At 44.7% G+C, this 16,181-nt stretch overlaps 1 protein-coding gene across 1 annotated transcript in view; it reads left to right on the forward strand.

Moving 5' to 3' along the window:
- Positions 1-10,576, forward strand: part of UBE4B (ubiquitination factor E4B) — an 80,926-nt gene extending 70,350 nt beyond the window's left edge. Inside the window, exons 23-26 of the mRNA XM_065876495.1 lie at positions 735-926; positions 8,236-8,410; positions 9,356-9,502; positions 9,835-10,576. Coding sequence (XP_065732567.1) covers positions 735-926; positions 8,236-8,410; positions 9,356-9,502; positions 9,835-9,896 — 576 coding nt within the window. The 3' untranslated portion in view covers positions 9,897-10,576. The remainder of the gene's footprint in view (positions 1-734; positions 927-8,235; positions 8,411-9,355; positions 9,503-9,834) is intronic.
- Positions 10,577-16,181: the final 5,605 nt, after the last annotated feature.

The raw sequence follows: 16,181 nt of genomic DNA on the forward strand, positions 1-16,181 counted from the left end.
AAAGAGAAGCTTTCATGGCTCATTTTTTATGGCCGGTGTTTAACACTCTATAAGCCAGGTGTTCCTATTTCAGGTTTGCTTAAAGCAATGTATGCCCACCTGTAGTAGGTACTGTGTCACCTTGTGGGGTTATAGGATATTATTTCATAATTAGTTTTTAGTTGTTTCATTTAAGTTTGTCTTGTCTCACTGGCTAGATTTAAAACTATTCAAGACATAAATTTTATCTTCTACCTCTTTTATATTTCTTCACTCTTTGCATCCGATAAATAAATAAGAACAGTGCATATTGCCTGAACTGTCAGGGACTTGAAATTTATAGAAAAATAATGCATAAAATGATGGCTGAAAGAGCGTACTCCAGAAACTTTCATGACACGTGTGATGATGATGGAATTATGAATAGTTTCCCTCTTTTACCTATTAACAAATTCGAAGTGATCCTTGTTTTTATAATTAAAGCATGAATTTAATGAAAATGTTGCCTTTTTGGTATTTATAAATATTCCATCAGCATGCAACATTCTGTGAAGTATTAGAATTACTGGGTTAGAAATGGAGAGTAAAGAAAAGTTTGAATGGAATGTCCTTCTTCAGCGTATGGTATAGCACATATAAGGGATTCTTTGAAGATGGAGCCTGCCAATTCCTGTTCCTCCACTGAAATGGGAGTTTTGGGTCCTTCTTGCTTGTCTCAACAGCATGAGTTGTCCTATTATCCTGTGATTTCCTAGGAACTCGGACCCCGATTGGCTGCGATGCTGAACTTTAACCTTCAGCAACTCTGTGGCCCTAAGTGCCGTGACCTGAAAGTTGAAAACCCTGAGAAATATGGCTTTGAACCAAAGAAGCTGTTGGACCAACTGACGGATATTTACTTGCAGCTGGACTGTGCCCGGTTCGCTAAAGCCATTGCTGACGACCAGGTTAGTGCCCAAGGGAACAGTTTCAGAGGGAGCCTGGAGTTCAGGCTCCTGAAGTGGGTGACTTGAGTTTGCTTCCCTGTGGATTTCCCGGCAGACCCTGCGCGATTACATATCCATCTGTTCTTGGATTTTCCCCACTTGAAATCAAGGAAGGTGACACTTTTCAAAACGTGGTTTGAGAAGTTTTTAGTTTGTAAATAGAAATAATGGCCACAGTGGCAAGGGGAACTTGTCTGGTGTAAATGGATGTGACTCAGTTGTTTTCCTTTGGGCGTAAAGAGCAGATTTGGCTCTCAGATCCGTCTCCAGTTGAGTTTGTACCCATCCTGCTAAGGGCCTCACTCGACAAATCGGTTACATTTCCAGAAAGAGCCTGGTTTTCTCAGGGATTCCAAATCTTCTTCCCAAGAAGGAGATTTAATAACAGCTTCAGTGTTGCCATTATTTCTGTGGTTCCAGGTTTCAAACCGTGTACGTTATATTTACATTCTTCCCTCCTTTATTCCTTGCGTCCCTCTGATCGTATCCATTTTGTGGTTTTCATTTCCACAGCTACCAATTTAGTCCAAGCGGCCCCTGTCCATCCTCATGTTTAATTTTTCATTATCTCATGAAGGGCTTCCCCTCCCTCCACGGTCCTGTGTCCTGCAGCATCTTCAGTGTTATAGTAACTGATGTTACTAACCACACATCAAGTTTTAGCCACTTTTCACATTTTCACTTGTAATCCTCACAGGACCCTACGACTGAGGTTTAGGTGGATTCCTTGCTTTTCAGGGAGGCACACGGAGGTTAACACGCTGCACAGCTGATGTGAGGCAGAGGCAGGACTCCCACCTGGCAGTCTGGCCCTGAGCCCATGTTCTCAGCTTCTCTGCTCTCCACTTAAAATGCCCCCAAAGTGCCACGTCCGTTTCAGTCTCCACATCGTTGTTCACATTATTTATCCAAGTATTAACTCACATCTCAGGGTAACCATCTCTAGGCATTCCAGAAGATTCTTTACTTATATCTCATCCAAAGGTCAAAATAGGGGAATTGTAGGTACTTTTTATTTTTCAATAACAGCTTTATTGAGACATAATTCTCATACATAGGTACTTTTGGATAAAGCAAGAGATGTGGTCTTGACAAAGCACCTGCAATGGAAAAAACCACATATGTCTAAAGCAGTTTTTCCATAAAAAGTCGCGTTAAAAGAGCGGGTTAGGTGTTTGCAGTTACTTTGGGTAGACGCTGAAATGATTCTCTAGCCTACGACTGTATGATGCTGCACATATTGAGAAATGGAAGATAAGCGGTAGCCTTAAGAGGGACAGGAAATGGAAACGCTCCCCAGGCAAGGTCAGGTCGTCTGCTTGGGCAGCAGGCCAGCTGGAGCTGGGCCTCTCCGGCCCAGCCAGAGGTCGGGTGTGAGGAGTCCCCGGGGACTCCTCCGCTTTCACTGTCAGGGACTCAGAAGGGTCGTTTAGCCTGCTCCCTCTTCTCCTGGTAGGTCTTGCTGTGGCTGCCACGTCGCAAGCGGTTATAACACGTAACATAAAGTTTGCAGGGTGCGTGAGCACAGCACACCCACTGAGACGGTGCAAACCAAGTGGGTGACAAAGGAGTGTTTCCGAGTGCTTCCAGCTGCCTTTCCTTGGTGACCAACAAAACGTCCACACTGCCTGGTAATGCCTATGGCTTGTGGTGGTGGCACAGGTGGTGGCCTGTGGTGGCACGTGGCTTGAGTCACAGGCAGTGATTTCTGCACAGTGACACATGGGTCTTCTCGAATGTCTAAATAGCTCTGTTCTTGCAGACACGTGAAGCAGGCCCACAAGTGCCAGCAGCACAGTGGAGAGAAAAACACTTTTGAAGTGGTTTCTTTGCTGCCTTGTACAGTGTGGCATTTGTCTTGATCGTTGGACACTTTCCATTTGTATGGGCTGTAAGCTGATGAGGGGCCTGCCCACTGGATTGTTTCGGAAGAGGGGCTGGGGGGGTGCTGGGGGTGGAAGGATGGAAGACTAGAAAGCTCCAGGGAGGTGGTAGAATTTCGTCTTCTCCCTTGGGAGCAGTGCCCTTGCTTCGCTCTGGTTCCGTCTGGTATGTCTTGTTTTCCTGGGGAGACAGAGGAGAAAAAAAACAGCAGCCGAGCAAGGGAAGAAACTGAGAGCCTTCTCTCCTGTGCACCGAGAGCGGGCGGAAGACAGGTGCCCGGGAGAGGTGGCAGAAGGCCCCAGCGCGAGGAGCCCTGAGCCTTACACTCACAGGCCTTAGGAGAGAGCCCCTCGTCAGAGAGGAAGTGCGACAGGACAGTTGTCCCTGGAGCCCAGGAGAGAGAGAGGCCTTAGCCTGACACAGCAAGCTGCACTGAGGGCCAAGTCTGCCTGTGGTCTCCGGGCAGATGGACGGCAGATCTGTTGTTCACGGAGCGCTGTCTGTTAACACCATGTTCCATTAAACAATAGTAGTAAAGAGCCCATGTAATGGGGACTTCCTGGTGGTCCAGTGATTAAGACTTCACCTTCCAGTGCAGGGGGTGTGGGTTTGATCCCTGGTCAGGGAGCTAAGATCCCACATGGCTCCTGGCCAAAAAACCAAAACATAAAACAGAAGCAATATTGTAACGAATTCAATAAAGACTTTTAAAAAATAAAAAAGGGAAAAAAAATCTTGGGATTTCCCTGGTGGTCCAGCGGTAAAGAATCCACCTTCTAATGCAGGGACCGCAGGTTCAATCCCTGGTTGGGGATCCAAGATCCCACATGCCGCGGGGCAGCTAAGCTCGCGCGCCACAACAACTGAACTGGCATGCCTCAACGAGAGCCCGCGTGCCACAAACTACAGAGTCCTTGCGCTCTGGAACCTGCACACCACAACTAAAGAGAAGCCCATGCGCTGCAGTGAAAGATCCCGCATGCCTCAACGAAGATCCCTCATGCCGCAACCATAAAAATTAAAAAAAAAAGAAAGAGCCCATGTGAAATCTCACTTCTCCTATGCAGCGTTCCTTTTTTTAAAATAAATTTATTTATTTATTTGGCTGTGTTGGGTCTTCATTGCTGCACGCAGGCTTTGTCTAGTTGCAGCGAGCGGGGGCTACTCCTCGTTGCGGTGCGCGGGCTTCTCATTGCAGTGGCTTCTCTTGTTGCAGAGCACGGGCTCTAGGTGCGTGGGCTTCAGTAGTTGTGGCTCGCGGGCTCTAGAGCACAGGCTGAGTAGTTGTGGCACACGGGCTTCGTTGCTCCGCAGCATGTGGGATCTTCCCAGACCGGGACTCAAACCCATGTCCCCTGCGTTGGCAGGCGGATTCTTAACCACTGCGCCACCAGGGAAGTCCTGCAGCCTTCCTTTTTTTTTTTTGAGGTGAAATTCACATAACATAAAATTAACCATGTTGAAGTGTGTAATTCAGTGGCATTTAGTACGCTCACAGTATTGTACAACCATCACCTCTAATCACCCCCACAAGGAAATCCCGTACCCATTAAGCAGTCAGTGTCCCTTCGTCCTCACCCCAGCTCCTGGCAACCACTAGACTGATTTCTGTCTTTATTTTACCTATTTTTACATTTATCTATTAGCCTATCTGAATATTTCATGTAAATGGAATGATACAATGTATAACCTTTTGTGTCTGGCTTCTTTCATGTAGCATGCTTTCGAGGTTCATTCATGTTATATCACGTATCAGTACCTGATTCCTTTTTACGGCTTAATGTTTCATTATATGGCTATACCATGGTTGGTTTGTTCATTCATCCATTGATGGACATTTGAATTGTTTCCACCTTTTGGCTGTTATAAATAGTATCCTGTGAATGTTCATGTAAAAGTGTTTGAATACCTATTTTCGATTCTTTGGGATATACTTAGGAGTAGAATTTGAGTCATATGGTAATTCTATGTTTAACATTCCCACCAGCAGTGTACGAAGGTTCTAATTTCTCCACATCCTCGCCAACACTTGCTATTTTCTGTTTTGATTTTTTATTTTTAAATAGCCACCCTAGTGGGAGTAAAGTTGTATTTCACTGTGGTTTTGATTTGCATTTCCCTAATGACAAATGCTGTTGAACATCTTTTCGTGTACTTGCTGGCCATTTGTGTATCTTTTTTGAAGAAATGTCTGTTCGATCCTTCATCTTTTTCTTTTTCTTTGGCCGCACCAAGCAGCTTTGTGGGATTTTAGTTCCCTGACCAGGGATTCAACCCAGACCCTCGGTAGTGAAAGCACGAGTCCTAACCACTGGACCACCAGAGAACTCCCCTTCATCCATTTTTTATTTTATTTATTTATTTTTGGCTGCATTAGGTCTTCATTGCTGCACGCGGGCTTTCTTTAGTTGCGTCAAGTGGGGGCTACTTTTTGTTGCAGTGTGTGGGCTTCTCATTGCGGTGGCTTCTTTTGTTGCGGAGCATGGGCTCTAGGCTCGCGGGCTTCAGTAGTTGTGGTGCACGGGCTTATTAGTTGCTCCACGGCATGTGGGAATTTTCCTGGACTAGGGCTCAAACCTGTGTCCTCTCCATTGGCAGGTGGATTCTTTTTTTTTTTTTGGTACGCGGGCCTCTCACTGCTCTGCCCTCTCCTGTTGCAGAGCACAGGCTCTGGACGCGCAGACTCAGTGGCCATGGCTCACGGGCCCAGCTGCTCCGCGGCATGCGGGATCCTCCCAGACCAGGGCATGAGCCCACGTCCCCTGCATCAGCAGGCGGACTCTCAACCATTGCGCCACCAGGGAAGCCCCTATCCATTTTTTAAATTGGATTCTTTCTGTTTTGTTCTTTATATATTCTGTGTGAGTTCTTTATATATTCTGGATACTAGACCTTTATCAGATATATGATTTGCAGATATTTTTATGTTTAATTTCTGTAGCCATTCTGTAAGATCCTTGAGGTCAAGAACAACATCTTGGGACTTCCCTGGTGGTCCAGTAGTTAAGAATCAGCCTGGGCTTCCCTGGTGGCACAGTGGTTAAGAATCTGCCTGCCGGGCTTCCCTGGTGGCTCAGTGGTTGAGAGTCTGCCTGCTGGGCTTCCCTGGTGGCGCAGTGGTTGAGAGTCCGCCTGCCGATGCAGGGGACACGGGTTCGTGCCCCGGTCCGGGAAGATCCCACATGGCGCGGAGCGGCTGGGCCCGTGAGCCATGGCCACTGAGCCTGCGTGTCTGGAGCCTGTGCTCCACAACGAGAGTAGCCACCGCAATAAGTCCGTGCGCTACAACAAAGCATAGCCCCCACTTGCCGCAACTAGAGAAAGCCCGCACACAACAACCAAGACCCAGCACAGCCAAAAAAAAAAACACAACATCTTTGCTTCCTCTCTGACACCATCCACACTGAACTTGAAGCAGCAGCTCAGTAATCTGTATTTGGTCGATTCATTGACACCACTGCTCTTTGAAACTGAGTGCCATGTCCCCTTATCATAAGTACCCTTTGATTTCTTATTTCTGTTTTTTTGGCTGTGCTGGGTCTTGATTGCTACTCACAGGCTTTCTCTAGTTGCAGTGAGCGGGGGCTACTCTTTGTTGCAGTGTGCAGGTTTCTCATTGCGGTGGCTTCTCTTGTTGCGGAGCATGGGCTCTAGGCACGCGGGCTTCAGCAGTTGTGGCACATGGTCTCTAGAGCGCAGGCTCAGTAGTTGTGGCACACGGGCTTAGTTGCTCCGCAGCATGTGGGATCTTCCCGGACCAGGGCTCGAACCCACGTCCCTTGCATTGGCAGGCGGATTCTTAACCACTGCCCCACCAGGGAAGTCCCTACCCTTTGATTTCTGATAATGCTCACTCCACTGCTCTATCTTAGAAGTTGACTTAATAGCAGGCAGAAGTCAGTTGGTTAAAAACTCAATCATCTTTTGAGAAATAGAGTGGGTGATATTTTCGAGAATAGTAAATGGGCTAAGAACGACTACTTGTTTACACAGAGAAGTTCAAGGTGAATAGTCTCAGTAGTGTGGATAGCAGCACCCAGCCTGTGCGTTTCTGCCCTTCCAACATCTCACCATAACCCTTTGGCCATTTATCCCCTGTGCCTCTTCCCAAAGGGACGGGGACTGTAGCTTACCTGGCTCATAATAAGTAGACACCAAATAAAGTATCTGTTGACCTAATGTAGTAATTTAGTTTCAGAAGACTATAACCGAGGCTCTCTGAACTTTTCAAATTATTTTAAAGGATTATTGCCAAGCCCAAGTGCTCTGCTGGCTTTTTGTCCTCTCCTCTCTTTTCCCCTGAGTTGCATGGATTAAATAAGGGGCGTGGCTGTGTGTGGAGAGAGAAAGTGAGCATGTGCACTTATTTAGAAACTGAAGTTAAAAAAGAACCCGAAGAAAGACTGAGGACTTTCATTCCAGCCTTCTAAGGGAACACAAGTATTGAGATGAGTTCATCCCATGATGTTCATGTGAATCCTCGTTTAGAAATCACAGGTCACAGATTATGGTCCTATCATTCAGAGTTTCAGATTTAGTCATTCCCCTCCTCCATTTGCATCACTGTCACTAAAGTGACAAGCATTCAGTGATTTTGCCGTAAATGCAAAATAGGATATACTTTGATATTTTGAAATGGCAATGATATATATAAATTAGGCACCTGTGGGGTAGGTGTTACTACCCCCATTTTACACCTGAGGAAACTGGGGCTCAGGAGAGTTAGAGCTTTCTCTAAGACCACACAGCAGGTAGATGGTAAAGCCAGGATTGAAACCCAGGCTTGCCTGGGTCTTTGGTGGGCGCTTGCCGTGTAGACCAGCCCTCCCACTCTCACAGGCATAAACCCTGTCTGCTCCCGTCAGTAGAGCCCCTGACATTTAACAGCGTTGAACTGAGAAATCTTAAATAAGGATTGACAGGGAATGGGAGAACGTGCTTGTTGATTATGAACTCTATTGGGTTGTTTTCACCATGTTTACCTTTAGGGAAAAGAACTGAAATTTCCACCTCCTCTCATAGGCTGCTAGGGCTCAGTGCCTGGCAAGGACTGAAGTAGACTTTCAGTCCTTCTCTTTTTAATATTTCCTTCTCTTTTTAATATTTAAATTTTAAGAGAAATGGATGTTTGCTATAAAAGTAATTAAAACTTTTAAAAATTGCCCTCATTTGCCTCGATCCTGAAGCCCTTTCCAGAGGCCTTGTACAGTGTGGTGTGTGTTAGCCCAGTCTTTATGTATTTATAGCCATGTCGAAGTATTTATATATGTACATTATAATTTTAGGGCTTTTTTAGAAAACAGATGATGCTTTGGGTATTTTCTGCAGCTTGCTTTTTTCCACTTAAAATATATTTACGTCTCACAGTGTCTTTCCTCATTTTCAGAGATCCTACAGCAAAGAATTGTTTGAAGAAGTTATTTCGAAGATGCGGAAGGCAGGGATCAAATCCACAATAGCGATAGAGAAGTTTAAACTTCTGGCTGAGAAGGTGGAGGAGATCGTGGCCAAGAACGCGCGTGCAGAAATCGACTACAGTGACGCCCCAGACGAGTTCAGAGGCGAGTGGGCCCGCTTTTTTAACGTGGAATTCTTTGATTTGAGTTAACTTGAAACATGTAGCATTAGAAGAGGACGTTCTGTGCTCTCATTACTTTTTTTTTTTTTTTTTAATTTAATTTATTTTATTTTTGGCTGCCTTGGGTCTTCGTTGCTGTGCGTGGGCTTTCTCTAGTTACGGCGAGCGGGGGCTACTCTTCGTTGTGGCGCGTGGGCTTCTCATTGCAGTGGCTTCTCTTGTTGCGGAGCACGGGCTCTAGGCGCGTGGGCTTCAGTAGTTGTGGCATGTGGGCTCAGTAGTTATGGCTCGCGGGCTCTAGAGCACAGGCTCAGTAGTTACGGCGTGAGGGCTTAGTTGCTCTGCGGCATGTGGGATCTTCCCGGACCAGGGCTGGAACCCGTGTCCCCTGCACGGGCAGGCGGATTCTTAACCACTGCCAGGGAAGCCCCTCTCATTGCTTTTTGAGACACTGGTCAGAAATTGAAATTCTGTTTATCTACCTTTAGTTCATATTATAAATTACAAGAGAAAAAAGTCCTCAGCCTGATTTCAAACCAGATAACAACCCTGAAGATTCTAAGGTCAATCTTGCCTTTGCAAGTGGGGACTCATGTTTTCAAAGAATTCTGAGTAGTCCTAAGAGGAAAGGTTGATTCTAGCCTGCCATCTTCGCCATACAGCTCGGGAGGGCCTGTCTGTCCTGCTGTCTTTTTTGTCTGTTCTTTCCTCCCAGCAGTAGCTGACAAAAGGGTGCTTCCCCTCTACAAAAGGTGAAGTATATGCCTTTATCTAATGCTGATTTCCTTCTAAACTTGGGGGCCTGGTAGGGGCCATTTGGTTGCTGTTTCCTATGGTTATATTTTTCACTGATAGGAGGGACTGTGTTTTCTTTTTCAGTTTTAGGCTCTATTGTTAGGTCAGAGTTTGCTTTGCTCTGTCTCTGTAGACCCTCTGATGGACACCCTGATGACTGACCCCGTGCGGCTGCCCTCTGGCACCATCATGGACCGCTCCATCATCTTGCGGCACTTGCTGAACTCCGCCACGGACCCCTTCAACCGACAGACGCTGACAGAGAGCATGCTGGAGCCAGGTAGAGGAGGGCATGGCTCGAACTGCAGTGCCTTCACCTGTACTGAGCAGTGAGGTCAAAATCGTGTATCAGAGAGTAATCAGAAGGGGGAAATTTAACAAATCCAGACACTACATGGTTTCTGACACTTAATGGACAAGACATAAAACATTCTTTGCTCTTTTTCACTACAGAATTCCAGTTCTTACTTTTCACGTCCTATTTCTTCTTCAGCCTTCAGTTCAGTGAGGGAATGAATTGCCTTTTCTTTCCTTTTATACAGAACTACAAGCATCATCTCTCAGGAAGAGCCCTCCCATCTGGGGTATTAATTCTTTGCTTTCTTTTCTCAGTGCCAGAACTGAAAGAACAGATTCATGCCTGGATGAGAGAGAAACAGAACAGTGATCATTAAACCATCCCCCTTGCCCACCCTCTGCGAGAAACAGCCAAGGCCGGCGAGGCAGGCAGGAGCAGCATCGGTGGTGCAAATGCTGTTCACATGTTGGAGGCCAGAAGTGGCAAAATACACCAAGAGCCCACCCAGAGTGACCAAACAGTGGAGACCTGAAAGGACATGAATAAGAAGAGGAGCCCAATTCCTGTACATATATTTAAGTGACAGACGTGGTCAAAAGCTTGAGGGATACGTTTTATGATTGCTTGTGTAATAGAGCACGTCCTTCATATGTCACAATTTGGGGCTTTTGCTACGGAAGTCTTTTAGTGATTGATGACGAATGGGTCTGGGCAGCATCCCCTTCATCCCTTTTTTTTTTTTTTTTTTTTTTTTTCCTAAATCCAGTATCCATTGGTTTTGATTGTGATTAGAGAACCTTGGACATTTTGCTGCTAAGACTCTTCCCCCCCGCCGGCCCCATCCTGATCCTACTTGCACTGCTGTGGATTTTTTTTAAGAGAAGCAAAAACAAAAATAAACTCTTTTCCCTGGCCCTCCAAACATTTATTCTGTGAGATAACTGTGCCTGCAACAAAGTGTTAATCCTGGGATCGTATTTTTATATCATATTCACATATTTGTTTTTTTAATTGGTGTTAGATGACATGATTAATAAAAAAGGCAAGATATTTTCAGAATTTGAATTTCAGTTTTTTTTTTTTTTATTATTTTGAAATGTCCCTTAAAATTTTTTTTTATTCTAAACAAAATGAAGAGAATCCTGTTGCTCTGGTCCTTGTAGTGAGTCCACGATTAGGAATCTGAGGAACAGCTGCAGCAAAGGAAGCATTTAAGTGTATCAGGATTTCGCGTCTTACGGTTTGGGGGGGGTTGGGTTATTTTTAATGCTGTGTGACAGTTGGAAACCTTTATAGTTATCCTGCGAGGGTAAATCAATTCCTCAACCCTTGAGTCTGTGAGTTCAAGGCAGGGGTCGTTTGTATGATGTGTCCTGTGGGGCTTGGCCTTACCAAAGCAAAAAAGGGGTGCAAGAAATGTGGAAGTACGTCTGCTTGTAAAAACACACACAAAGAAAAACACACACACACACACACATATAAACATAAGATTTTTTGTATTACTGCTCCCTACTTACCACACTCGGATTCTTGAATCTCCTTTGGGGTAAAAAAGGATTTGAAACCATAAAGTGTTTTGAAGAAATTAAGTCTACAAAAACATACTTTCTTTTTCTTTTCCTTTCTTTCCCGCTCCACAGACAATGTCCTCTGTTCAGTTCCTAACGCAAACTACAATAAATGGTGATACACATTCAGAAGGAATCTTCTTTGAGTCTCTTCTTTTTGTGGAAAACAAAGGGGTGGGTGAAGACCAAGAGCCAGATGTGTTGGCATGTGGTACATGATCTTTCCTGGAGCCAATTAGGAGTTGCTGTTTTTAAAATAAAACTTTCCTATTGTGTCAGTCTTGATGCTCCAGTTGGTTCTTGTGTCACTGTTTGCTTGTTCAAGGGGGTTGAGCTTTGTCACGTTCAGTCTCTTCAGTTCTCAGGTGGTTACCCTATTGCAAATATATTTTCCCTGACCTTGAAAATTTTTGCTCAAGTTCAACCCATCTCATAGGTACTGCAGTTGATGAAACCTTACCTACCAGCTCATCTAATAAGAGCAAGCGTTTCTGCAGCATTTACTGTGTGCCAACCTATGCCAACCAAGGCCTTTACATTTACGATTTCGTTCTCTGAGATGGTACAATCATCTTTGTTTTTTTCCAGCAGGTCAGGGTGTGGCATGTGGAGAGGTTAGGTCACTTGCCCAAGGTCACCTGGCCAATTAGTGGAAGAGCAGGTGTCCAGGCTCCAGAGTCCATGCCCTTAGCCACTACTCTTGAGCACATTTGGAGTAAATCAACTTTTTCCTTTTTCCAAAAAATATAATGTATTCCTGTTAACAACAATTTAGACAATATAGGTAAAAGAAAGCCGAAATCACCTGTAATCCCACTGTTCAGAAAATTGTTAATTTATTTTTTACCAAGTTTATATACATTTATGCCTATACAGTTAATGATGTTTATTGGCTTCTATTGCCAGTTTTGTTTCTCCATGTCATGAATGTGTATTGTTTCTCTCCTCTCTATCCAGAAGATAAACTCTGCACAGGTTTATCAGGTTCAAGCACAGGTTCTGTCGTGATATTTGCATGCCTCACTCTTTCCCCATGAATGTAAGAAGATGCTGCTTTACCCCTTCAGATGTACTCATCGTTTTGAAAATTCGGAATTCGGAGGCTTGAAGGACCTTCCGCCGGCTAGGGCATTCCTACTTGTACTGTCTCTAGGGGGAAGATGTTTGCTATTTCTATTTTTAGAATCTAAGGCTTGCTATTGTATAGAAACTTGTGACTGCCTTCATTCTGTGAATTATGGATATTAAAGTAAGTTCCAAAATATTTTAAAAATAGGCCTTGGCTACAAGGAAGATGGCCAAACAGGAAGGAGGATCTGAGAATCAGAAAAGCAGAAGAGAAATGGTCCTGAAGAGAAAGATGATTAAAATAGCTTCTTAGTCGTTTTGTGACTCACTATTGTGTGGGTTTTTAAACGGAGTTGATAAGAATATCTTTTGAAAAAATAGCCGAGCACGTTATTTTGTTCACATTTTGTAACCTGTGGGTTTGGTACATAAAATAGTGAATTTCACAGTCTTTGTGTTGAGGTGCTAAGGGGAGATAAATAGGCCCTATCTGACTAGGTAACTTTTTTTTTTTTTTTTTTGGTGGTATGCGGGCCTCTCACTGCTGTGGCCTCTCCCATTGCGGAGCACAGGCTCCGGACGCGCAGGCTCAGTGGCCATGGCTCACAGGTCCAGCCGCCCCGTGGCACGTGGGATCTTCCCAGACCGGGGCACGAACCCGTGTCCCCTGCATCGGCAGGCGGACTCTCAACCGCTGCGCCACCAGGGAAGCCCCCAAGGTAACTTTTTGATTGAAGGAAACATCCATAGTATGAGCTTGATGTTTGGATCAGCTGGCATTGGGCTGAGGAAGTCACCCTTGGTTGATAAATGTGCATTTTATGAGCGTTTTCTATGTACAAGCCACTCTCATATATTAATTTGTTATCTCCTCAACAGTTGTGTAAAGGGGACAGGGAAGTGGCATATGAATCTAGGCCATCTGGGCTTCAGGCTCTGATCCCTTCACCACTCCTGCTGTGTGGCAGTTCAGTGGTCCCTCAGTATCTGCAGGAGGTTGGTTCCAGGACCCCAAGAGATATCAAAATCTGCAGATGCTCAAGTTCCTTATATAAAATGGTGTAGTGTTTGCTTATAACCTTCCCATGTACTTTAAATCATCTCTAGATTACTTATAATATCTAACACAGTGTAAATAGCTGTAAATACAATGTAAATAGTTGATAGCAGGCGACGAATTCAAGTTTTGCCTTTCTGGAACTTTCTGGAGTCTTCAAACCGTGGCTGGTTTAATCTGGATGTGGAACCCACATATACGGAGGGCCAACTATATTCCAGAATGGTCCAAGTTCATAATGGCAAAGGAGATATGGAGAAGCAGCATAGCATTCCAGAAGGCACTTCGGCCTTGGGGTCAACTCTAGACTCAACCCTCATTTTATTTTCTATTTTAAAAAATTTTTTGTACCGCAGGTTCTTATTATCTGTTTCATACATATTAGTATATATATGTCAATCCCAATTCCTCCCACCACCATCACCATTCCCCCCTGCCTTTCCCCCTTGGTATCCATACATTTGTTCTCTATATCTGTGTCTCTGTTTCTGCCTTGCAAACTGGTTCATCTGTACCATTTTTCTAGATTCCACATATATGCGTTAATATACGATACTTATTTTTCTCTTTCTGACTTACTTCACTCTGCATGACAGTCTCTAGGTCCATCCACGTCTCTGCAAATGACCCAATTTCATTCCTTTTTATGGCTGAGTAATATTCCATTGTATATATGTACCACATCTTCTTTATCCATTCATCTGTCAATGGGCATTTAGGTTGCATGACCTGGCTATTGTAAATAGTGCTGCAATGAACATAGGGGTGCATGTGTCTTTTTGAATTACAGTTTTCTCAGGGTATATGCCCAGTAGTGGGATTGCTGTATCGTATGGTAATTCTAGTTTTAGTTTTTTAAGGAACCTCCATAATGTTCTCCATTCAACCCTCATTTTAAATGGTTAAATAACTTTAGTCTCACAGCTTTCAATATCAGACACTCACTGTTGACCCCCAAATTTGCATCTCCAGCCCAGACCTCCCTCCTGTACTGCAGACACTGGACACCTCAAATGTCTAAAAGACCCTTGGAATTCACATATCTAAATCAAGTTCCTTATATTTCACCCCAAACCTGATCCTCTTAGTCTCCCCATCACAGTAAATGTCAACTCTGTCCTTCCAGTTTTGTTTCAGTTCAAAACTTTGGGGTCATCCTTGACTCCTGTTTTACCCTTTTCCTATTCAGTCTGCCCACAAATTTCTCAGCTCTGCCTATAGAACAGACCCAGAATTCAACTGCTTCTCACCAGATCCACTGCTGTTATTGGTCTGAGTCATCATTAGCGGTGTTCTAGATTATTTCAACAGCATCATGACTGGTCTCCCTGTTCGTCCCTCGTCCTTTCTCAAAACAGCAGCTGAAACAGTCTTGTTAAAACTTAACTAAGGTTATGTCACTTCTCTGCTCAAAACCCTCCAGTGGCTTCCTAATCCCCTCAGAATAAAAGAAGCCCTTACACTGGCCTAGAAGGCAGTACCCATCCACCACATTATCGCTTTGACCTCATATCCTGTAACCTCCCCTAACTCCAACCATTAAGCCACCCTGGCCTCATGGTCCTCCTTAAACTGTAGGCACGCTCTCCACCCCTCCTAGGTCCCTGGTACTTGTGGCTCCCTCTACAAGGAATCTTCTTCCCACAGGAAAAAAAATACATAGATCACTCACTCCCTTACTTGCTTGAGGTCTTTACTCAAAAATCAGGGACTTCCCTGGCAGTCTAGTGGTTAAGACTCCAAGCTTCCCCTGCAGGGGACAAAGGTTTGATCTTTGTTGGAGAACTAAGATCCCACATGCCGCACGGTGTGGCCAAAAACAAACAAAAAATTCACCTTTTCGAGCCCTTCCTTGTTCACTCTTTTTATTTATTTATTTTTTATGAATTTATTTATTTTTGGCTGCGTTGGGTTTTTGTTGCTGCGCGTGGGCTTTCTCTAGTTGTGACGAGTGGGGGCTACTCTTCATTGCGGTGCTCAGGCTTCTCATTGCGGTGACATCTCGTTGCAGAGCACGGGCTCCAGGCGCATGGGCCTCAGTAGTTGTGGCATGCGGGCTCATTAGTTGTGGCTCACGGGCTCCAGAGCGCAGGCTCGGTAGTTGTGGCACACGGGCTTAGTTGCTCCACAGCATGTGTGATCTTCCCGGACCAGGGCTTGAGTTTGTGTCCCCTGCTTTGGCAGGCAGATTCTTAACCACTGCGCCACCAGGGAAGTCCCTGTTCACTCTTTTTTAAAACTGCAATTCATTCACCCACTTTTGCTATGCCTTGCTAGTCCCTTTCTTTGCATTTTCTCCTTAGCATTCTAAGAGATAGCATCATTATCTAACCGTCTATATCTACTATTTTCTTGATTACACTCTGTTTCTCCCCACTAGAACGTATGCCCCATGAAGGCAGAGATTTTAGTCTGTTATGTATCCCCAGCACCTAGAAGAGTGCCTAGCACAGAGTAAATGCTCAGTATGTTTGTTGAATGAATGATCTCTTCATATATTTGTTTGTCATTCCAGTTGCGTCAGTTATCTATCGCTGCATAACAAAATACCTGCAAATTTAGTGGCTTGATACAATAACAGTGATTTTTATCTCCCACAATTCTGGAGGTCCCAAGAGCAAGCACCCGCAAAGACCAGACAGAAGCTGTGTTGCCTTTTACAACTCAGGTTTGGAAGTAACATAGGGGCCCTTCTGCCTTAGTCACGAGCCCACCTGGATTTAAGGGGAAAGAACAAACAGCCCAACCTCATGATGGGAAGACATTAACATCACACTGTAAGAAGAGCATCGGGGATGGGAGATGTTGTCCTGGCCATCCTGCAAAATAAGATCTGCCATATTCCCCCTCTGGTAACAATTTACACTCTTCCTAGTACATCCCTTCCTCTAAGACTCCCAAATTTCATCCCATTATGACATCATCTTGAAGTCCATTGTCTTGTCCTTCAAAGCAAGCCTAGGTATAG

This window comes from Phocoena phocoena, chromosome 1 (genome assembly GCF_963924675.1).
Source record: "Phocoena phocoena chromosome 1, mPhoPho1.1, whole genome shotgun sequence".
Classification (NCBI taxonomy): Eukaryota; Metazoa; Chordata; class Mammalia; order Artiodactyla; family Phocoenidae; genus Phocoena; species Phocoena phocoena.